The 9293-nt window shown below is 49.8% G+C and overlaps 1 protein-coding gene across 3 annotated transcripts in view; it reads left to right on the plus strand.

The window, feature by feature from the left end:
* Positions 1–7189, plus strand: part of RFTN1 (raftlin, lipid raft linker 1) — a 204511-nt gene extending 197322 nt beyond the window's left edge. For all 3 annotated transcript variants that reach the window (XM_067737398.1, XM_067737397.1, XM_067737396.1), the window contains one exon: positions 5803–7189. In XM_067737398.1, coding sequence (XP_067593499.1) covers positions 5803–6210 — 408 coding nt within the window. In that variant the 3' untranslated portion in view covers positions 6211–7189. The remainder of the gene's footprint in view (positions 1–5802) is intronic.
* Positions 7190–9293: the final 2104 nt, after the last annotated feature.

Below are 9293 nucleotides of genomic sequence, written 5' to 3' on the forward strand. Positions count from 1 at the left end.
TTGTGACCTTGCCCTTTCCCGCACCGGCCGTCACCCCACCCCCCGACCTTAGAGGAACAGCGCTTCCATGGCCCAGAGGCTCCCACACACCTAGAGGTCGCCCTCGGTGCTTCCATCTCCTTCCCACCATATTCAGTCTGTCCTTAAGGCACATCTGTTTTAGGTCCTAGACACTCTGGAACCCCCTCTTCTCTCCATCACCACCAGCCTGGACTACTCCGATCTCCTGATGATAGGTGTCCCCTTCAGATATGTTCTCCACTCAGAGCCAAAGTGAACTTTCAAAAAAAGTAAATTGAATCGTGTCACTCCACTGCTTAAAATGGTTCTAAAGCTTTGGGTTTTTCTTAAGATAAAGAGGGAAGCCTGTACGGCGGTCCACACGGCCCTGTGGGATCTGGCCCCCATCTTCTGCATTCCAGCCACTCTGGCCTTCATGCGCGTCCATGCCCCCTCGCTGCCACAGGGCCTTTGCTTGGGCAGTTCCTCTGCCCCAGATGTTCTCTTCCTTTGTATTTTTTGGGGATGGTGTTCTCTCCTTTTAGACCAAGCCAGGCTCCTCTGTGATTCACTGGGAAGAGCCACGTTCCTCTCCTCTCCGTTTCTAATTATTTGGGATCAATCCTCCACCAGTAGAATCAGACGTTCATTCTGTGAGAACAGACCCTTTTGGTCCTCACTGTTGTATGCCCAGTGCCTGGCTTTTAGTTAGTACTCAACAAATACTTGCTGGATCAATGAGTGAATAATCAAACTTCTGAGCCCGGGACATGCACAGTATGTCTAGCACTGAAATTTCAGACAAGAGATTGCAAGATTCAAACATCAAGGCTGCAGCATATTTAGTCCTCTTTAATCAGCCAAGTGGACAAAAGCCTCCAGTCAAGACCTTTCACCGTTTGAAAGAAACCTCTCTGTGTACCTCTGAGTGTGGCTTTCAAAGCAAATAGTAACCTCCTTGGAAGGTAACAGGTGATTTCTATGACACGGGAGAAGTCTGCCTTCCCACTAAATTACTTGAAGTGGAGGCAGATACGGATGGTTTCTTAATGTGTGAATGAAATCACCAGCCCTGCTGACGTGGAGCTCTGGACACACACGCTGCTGTAAAGCGGAGGATTTTTCCTTTTCTGCACGCACTTCTGGCATGGACCGCTAGTCGGGGTTTTTCTGTTTAGGTTCCGGCAGTACATTCACGTGCCACACACACACACCCGGCTCAGGAAGGCCCATCCACCCTGCTCAACTTGCAGCTGCTGGTTGGGTTCAGAGACTCGCCCTGGAACTGCTCAGGCTGTGCATGCTACAGTTCTCCCCTCAGAGCCTGCGCACGGAAAGCTCTACCGCCTCGGATCTGAAATACAGTCGACCCTTGAACAACGTGGAGGTTAATCCGAGTGTAATTTGTAGTGGGCCCTCCGTATCCAAGGTTCACTGACCCGAGGATGCAACCAACCACTGACCGAACAGCACTGTAGTTTTTACTCTTGCCAACCATCCGCGTGTAAGTGGACCTGCATCGTCCAAGGGCCAAGTGTAGTTTTGGTTGTTCCATAAAGACTGTGACTGTGTGACTTTGGGCAAGTTACTTAACCCCTCTGAACCTCTACCTGCTCATCATAATAATGGTGGTAACAATGCCTAATGAGAGTACCGCTTTGGGGATTCAGGGAAATGGGAAAGCTTGTCCCAGTGTGAGACACTCAGAACATTTAGCTTTTAGATTATATAGACCCTGAGTTTGGGCCACTGCTACTTCCCTGCTTCATGAGAATGCTCCCTTCAAAAGGAGAGAAGGAAAGGAGAAGGCTCCAGCCAGAGCCTCCGGGTGACCTGGCTGCAGCACCGGGACAGCTGTGGTGGCTTGGGGACCCCGGGCAGCTTGGGGAGTCAGTGACATCACCACTCCCCATCTGAGGACACAGAAAACGGTGCAGTCCTCGAAGACATTTGGCCTGGCAGGTTTTTCTGGGATGACTCCGAAGGACAGAAAAACATGGGCTGGAGTAGTTCCCATCCAGCTCGGCATGGACAGTCCCAAATCTTTCTCTGCCCAGCAGCCCAGGCAGGGTCCTGGAGAAAGTGGCTGGTGTGCCCGCCACAGGCCCTTTCCAGTCTGTGTCCTTCTGTCGTATTATATCAGGAGATCAATGCAGTGTCCTCTACAGGAAACTGGATATGGCCAGGTACCCGGGGAACCATGAGTCTGTTGTTCATTTATAGCAAGAGCAGCCTCTGAGAGGACATCGGGTTTGCATTAGAAAATAGCCAGGGTCCAGGATGGAGTCTGGTACAGGTAGAATGGGCACAGCTATACACCGCCCACCCGCAGAGGGTGCTGTGCCCATCCACTACGGTGTGGGTTGGCCCCCGGGGTGTGCACCCAGACCTGGGGGCAGGGGCAGCTCTTTTGGAGATGAATAACTTGCCCAAAGACAGACAGCTAACGAATGCCAGAACCGAGGTTTGAACCGGGGTCTCAGCCACCACACTACGTGTAACGCTTGGGTGTCTTAGCATTTAGGGCCTTTCGGCCGAAGCAATCTCCCGAGTTTTCTGGCAAAAGTAAAACTTCCTCTAGCTTCTCTGAGAGTTGACTGCCTTTCAGATCGCTATATATAGGCCCGTTTGACTGGCCTTTTTCTAAGAACATGCAAAATGCAGAGGGTCTGTTTGGAGACATCCATTAAAAAAAAAAAAAAAAAAAAAGGGCTCTTCCATTTGGGCTGGGATTAAAATGCAGCAGCTTCTGCACACGACAAGGCAGCAGTTATGAAGCATGATTGCGTGGTACCCAAGAGCTGGTACCCAAGAGCCATGCAGGGCTGGCACTGGAGGCTGCAGCATCTGTGCTGAGGTCAGAGGTCCTGGTCCTGCACTGGTGGTTAGGGGGCCCCAAGATGCCTGCTTGTCAGTGTCTACTGAAGTGGGTGCCTTTGGGTTGGGGTCTGAGGCACCACTTCACCTGCAGAGGGGGTCCATTGTTGCAAACTCATGGCTTGGGTGGAAGAAACCCAAACTACCCCCAGAGGGAAGTCCATCAGCCATCGTACAAGAGAACCCCCAAAAAGGAGTGCCCTGGGGAAACCCAGCCAACGCTGTAGGTGAACTCATTTGGGATTTGCAGGGAGGGCGGGTGGAGGAAGACAGGATCAATGTTAAATCCTAACCTCAGCACGCACTTCACTCTTTTTCCTCTTCTTTGATGGAATATTCAAATTTACCAGTCTTGTCCAAAAGGGGCTCAACACATGAAGCCCAGGTTGTGTTCAGCCTCGGAGCCCTGAGTGTGTTTAGGCAGATGTCTTATTTGAGGAAGTAGGCTTCTACCACCGAAAACGCCACAGAGTTGGCAGATTTTTAAGAATTTACATAGCACATTTTTGCTTCTTCCTAGCAAAGTACTCAGATTTATCTATGCATGGTAAAGCCTTAGGAAATGGTTTTCCACTGATGGTGCAGCTGCCCTCCTGGGCTCCCCTCTCTAGCCTCGCCAGAAGTCATTCGAACGGACGGCTCCCTTTATCTTTCTTTCAGTCACAGAATGGCTTAGATTTAAGTCCATATTTGGTGAAACCAGTGTGCTGCGACTCAAGTGGAAAGAAATGAAACGAAAGAAAGAAGTGGAACTTCAAGCGCAACCACGTGTCCCTGGGGCCCGGAGCTGCACCTGCGGGGTGGCCGAGGCTCTTGCCCGGGGTCCAGGCCCCCGATTCTCTTCCCAGCAAGACCCGTCTCTCCCCGGGGCCTCCTGACTCCAGTCCTCCCCCACCCAGCACTCTCGGGGCTTCGCTCTTGTTCTCCGTGCCTCTCACAGCTGGGCCTGGCACGTCCCCAGGACCCTGTGGCTGGTGTCACCCCAGGTGTGCAGCACGCAGCTCCCGGCCTCTGACTCTGAGCACCGGGGACCGGGGCCCCAGGATGGCAGGGCTCAGAGGGGCCTTTGCTCAGGAAGACTGGGGGACCCCTTACGTTTGGGGAGTGGAAGAAGGCCACAGTTCTCGCTGCGTTGTTACCCAGGAGTGCATCCCTCTTTTGTAAACACAGGGACCCATTTCTCCGAGTCTTCCTTTACTACCCTTCACGTTTCTGTGTCTGCTGCGGCTCATTCGCCCGGATTTATTCCAAGCACACAGGCTCCCAAACTGTCTTCCTCCAGAGCAGCTCCTGCTGTCAGCAGACTCAGCAGGACTTTGAATTTTTCCCCCTCTTTTCTCCCTCAAATTAATTTCTCTTTCTGGAGATCAGCCAGACCTGATGTGTGGATGCACCAGTAACTCCTCACTAAGCCCCAAGCTGTGTTTTGACTCTTAAAATTCCAGGACTGGCTCCCCTGAAACAGGGAGCTTGGCCAACTTGGCCGGGCTCTGCCGTCCTTCCATTCATCCATCTCACAAAAGGTTTTGAGCACCTTCTCTGTGCCAGGCTCCATGCTGTATCCCAGGGATGCAGGGGTGCAGAGGACAGATGGCATCCCTGACCTTCTGGACTCACATCTTGTGTCAGTAATGGTAACGGCAGACACACTGGTGTATTGTGTGCTGGGCACAGTGCTAAGCCTGCTGTGTGGATTATTGCATCATTGAATCGAAATAAATACCCTCTAAGGCAGAGTTTGGCAAACTACGGCTCTCAGGCCGAATCCGGCCCACTGCCTGTTTTTGTAGATAAAGCTTTATTGGAACACAGTCATGCCCGTTTGCTCACGTGTTACCCATGACTGCTTTTGTGCTATGGCAGAGTTGAATGGCTGCAACAGAGAACATAAGGCTGCAAAGCCTGAAATAGTTATTACCTGCCTCTGTACAGAAAAAGTTATCGACCCTGATTTAAGTTAGGGTTACTCCCCCCATTGTATAGATGAGAACACAGGCCAGTCTGGGGCGGGGGCGGTGGACGCTTCACGTGGGCGGTCTCCCTCCACGGCTTTGATGCGACCCCGTCCTTGCCCAGCTCTGTTGCTGACTGTGCGCTTGATCCTCTCTGAGCTCCATAGACTTCCCTGTCCCACAGGGAAATGCAGGTGGGGCTCCCTGGGAAGCAGCATCTGAGATGGATTTGGATGCGGTTTTAGGGGGAGTGCCCTTGGGAATAACACCTGTTGGGGAAGGAGGGCGCAGGAGTGGGCAGAGGGAGATGTTGGGCTGTGATCGTAGCTCTGGAGCAGGGATGGTCTTTTAGAGTTGCCCAGAGTTGGAAACAGGAGGATGGGCCGTTGTCCATGCCTGGACCAGTCATTGGTCGTAGCTTGCCCCCAGAAGGGAGTGAGACCTTTGGGGAGGTGGCCGGACTCAGAGAGGAGCTTGGCTGGGGGCTGTCAGCCTGCCCATCCTACGGGGGGACCTGAGCACCCGGGTTCAGTGCCCTTCTGGCTGGGGTGATCTGATGAGGCGGTGACCAGTGCGTGGTATCTGTAGCTGCTCAGAGTGGAAAGGAGTGGCCGGAGCCATGGCACTTAGGAAGAACAGGCCCGTGTCCCCTCACCCATCCTTGTCCTCCAAACGATAGGATTTCAGCACCTTCTTTTGGTATGGGGCCAGCTGAAAGAAATACCCCTCGTCCCCTACAAAACCCTGGAATCCACATCTAAAATACACGCCACGGCAGGATGGGCGGGCTCTGGGTGGGTGTGACGTTTGGGCTGTGATTGGGTTTGGTGCCAGGAATGCCCTGCTCCGGGGACACCGGGCATGGCGCCTTGCTGCCAGAAGTGGCGTGGGCGTGAATGCAAACAGACATCCAGGGGAAGCTCTAGATTCACCGAGGATGCATGTATTTATCCCCATCGTCTCTGGTTTCTAGTTTCAGTGGCGATTCTCCCGAGACGAAATGCACAACAGGCAGATGAGGAAATCCAGAGGTAAACTCGGTGCCAGAGAAAAGCAGCAGGCAGAGGAAAATGAGAGGAATCCAGAAGACCAGCTCCCCGAAGCCGGAGACGTGGAAAACCATGTGCCGGGGCTGCAGCAGGAGGACTGGGCCTCCGTCGGGGTGAAGGTCCCTGTGCAGGCGGAGGTCCCGGGAGAAAAGCTGTGTCCTGACGGCCGGCTCTGGGTGGAGGCTGGGGCCGTGCAGAACGGTCCCTTCGGCCACAGCCCCGCCCCGGCAGGGGGCTGCACTGGGCACCCCAGTCCTGATCCTAGAGAGGATGCCGGGGAGGGGGATGCTGAGGAGGTGGCTGCAGAGCCCGCAGCAGCAGAGGACAACTGAGGCTCAGCAGGTGGTGCTGAGGCGTGACGAGCTGGCAGACCTGGGGCACGGTGCCAGCTGAGCTGGGGGCTGATGTGCCCTGGTGTCACGTGTTACCCTTCGGCTTGGCTTGACCTCTCCTTGCGAGCTTACCTGAGCCCTCCGAGGAAGAGCTGGCTCCCTGACAGTGTTGGTTTCTGCACATCCATTTGAAATGTGTCATAAGGCCCTGGTGTTAGAACACAAGAGGACAGGTTACTTCCAGACATGCGGGCTGGAGGCCCAGCCCCGGCTCCACACCACTCCTCCAGGGAGGGGCTGGGCCATCCAGTGCCTGTGCCCACCCCCACCCAGAGCCTCCAGGGGGCCTTCGGGCCAAATCCCCGGGCCTCCCTGTCTACAAGTCAAGGCTGAGTTGTTCATCCCCACACCCCGAGATGGCCGTGTCCAGCCCGTGCTGTCTGCTGCAGCTACTTGGTGATTGTAACAACCCCTGGTGCCCAGTCGGGCTGCCTTTCTCCATCTAACCCCCACCCGGACCTTGCTGCTTTGGCAAAGAAAATAACATTGGGAGGGGAGGTGCCCCACCTCCTGGCTTTTCTCCAAGTGTTCCCATAGATACTGGTAATCTGAAAATGAAGAGGTAATTCTGTGTGTGTACCCACTCTTGCAGAATGTCCAAGAAAGTATTCTGTGTTAGTGTTAATGCCAAAAATTTTTTTAAAGATTTTGTATTCAGCACATCACATGAACACACGTTCTTTCTGTCATTTCAAGGCAAACCGACTGGCGGCGAGCCCTTGTTACGTGCTATTTTAATCATGTGTCATTAGCCAAGTCACTTCCCATGTATGCTATGATGTGTTTATATCGTCCAGAATGTGGCTTTAAGTAGATGCAGCTGGCAAACCTTGGAGAGAGTGTCAACCGTCTTGACCAACATCCTGTCTCTTCTCTTTCTTGTTTAGTTACTTAAAGCAATAAATCATCTATGAGTTTAGTGCACTGTGAGTATTGAGTATTTATCATGTTGCAGCGACAAGTCCTATAGCCTCGTGTCCCCTATTCACGCTTCCTAAGTTTCTAACTCCTGGCAGCAGCTGGATGACTTTGGAGTAGAGATCAAAGCTTCTGTGGAAGCAGCAGAGCCAGCTGAGCATGCTCTGCTTTCTCGTCATTTGTAGAAAGAAGACAAAAAGCAGGATTCAGGTGCCACCAGGTAAGTCAGGGCACGGCCATCTCCCATCACCCCGGGGTGGTGGAGACAAGTACCTTTTTAAAACAAATAAGAAGCCCCATGTCAATTTCTAAGCATGTCTCCAAGCTTTTAAGTAAATTATTTAATGAGGTAAGTCTTTTACCTGCTTGCAAATTTGCTAAAATAAAACACATTTTAATATATTTTTATAGGGCAGAATTGAAAACCCTTACACAGCCACATTGTACAGTCGTTTTCCTTTTGATTTTTGAGCAAACTTCACACCCAAGCCCCAGAGCTTACAGAAAGGCTGAAGGCTCTGTTCGAAAAGAAGATAGGGTTGTTTTTTTTTTCCAGTTATACATGTATATGTATTTTTCAGATTCTTTTTCCTTATAGATTATTACAAAATATTGAGTAGTTCCCTGTACTATACAGTAGGAGCTCGTTGGTTATCTATTTTATACATAGTAGTGTGTATATGTTAATCCCAAACTCCTAATTGATCCCTCCCTTCCTCCTTCCCCTTCAGTAGCCCTAAGTTTGTTTTCTACGTGGGTCTACTTCTGCTTTGTATATAAGTTTATTTGTATCATTTTTAAAAAGAGTCCACATATAAGCGGTATCATATGATATTTGTTTTTCTCTATCTGACCTACCTCATTTAGTATGATAATCTCTAGGTCCATCCATGTTGCTGCAAATGGCATTATTTTATTCTTTTTTATGGTTGAGTAGTATTCCATTGTATATATGTACCATATTTTCTTGATCCATTCATCTGTCAGTGGACATTTAGGTTGCTTCCATGTCCTGGCTATTGTAAATAGTGCTGCAATGAACATTGGGGTACACGTATCCTTTCGTATTATGGTTTTCTCCAGATATATGCCAGGAGTGGGATTGCAGGATCATATGGTAGCCTTATTTTTAGTTTTTTAAGGGCCCTCCATACTGTTCCTCATAGCGGCTGTACCAATTTACTTTCCCATGAACAGTGTAGGAGGGTTCCTTCTTCTCCACACCCGCTCCAGCATTTATTTGTAGACTTTTTGATGATGGCCATTCTGACTGGCGTGAGGTGATACCTCATTGTAGTTTGGGTTTGGCTTTCTCTAATAATTAGCGACATTGAGCATCTTTTCATGTGCATTTGGCCATCTGTATGTCTTCTTTGGAGAACTGTCTGTTTAGGTCTGCTCATACTTTTAGTTGGGTTGTTTGGTTGTTTTTTTTGATATTGAGCTGTATGAGCTGTCTGTTTATTTTGGAAATGAATCCCTTGTCAGTAGCATCATTTGCAAATATTTTCTCCCATTCTGTAGGTTGTCTTTTCATTTTATTTATGGTTTCCTTTGCTGTGTAAAAGCTTTTAAGTTTAATTAGGTCCCATTTGTTTATTTTTGTTTTTATTTCCATTACGCTAGGAGACGGATCCAAAAAGATATTGCTGCGATTTATGTCAAAGGGGGTCCTGCCTATGTTTTCTGCTAGGAGTTTTATAGTATCTGGTCTTATTTAGGTCTTTAATCCATTTTGAGTTTATTTTTGTGCATGGTGTTAAAGAATGTTCTAATTTCATTCTTTTACATGTAGCTGTCCAGTTTTCCCAGCACCACTTTTCGAAGAGACTGTCTTTTCTCCATTGTATATTCTTGCCTCCTTTGTGGTAGATTAATTGACCATAGGTGAATGGGTTTATTTTAGTCCTGTTCCATTGATCTATATTTGTTTTTGTGCCAGTACCACACTGTTTTGATGACTGTAGCTTTGTAGTATAGTCTGAAGTCAGAAAGCCTGGTTCCTCCAGCTCTGCTTTTCTTTCTCAAGATTGCTTTGAGAAGGTAAAGGAATATGTACATATGTTTTCATACAAATTAAAAAAAAATTTTGTTCTAGTTCTGTA

The sequence above is a fragment of the Pseudorca crassidens genome, chromosome 5 (assembly GCF_039906515.1).
Source record: "Pseudorca crassidens isolate mPseCra1 chromosome 5, mPseCra1.hap1, whole genome shotgun sequence".
Classification (NCBI taxonomy): Eukaryota; Metazoa; Chordata; class Mammalia; order Artiodactyla; family Delphinidae; genus Pseudorca; species Pseudorca crassidens.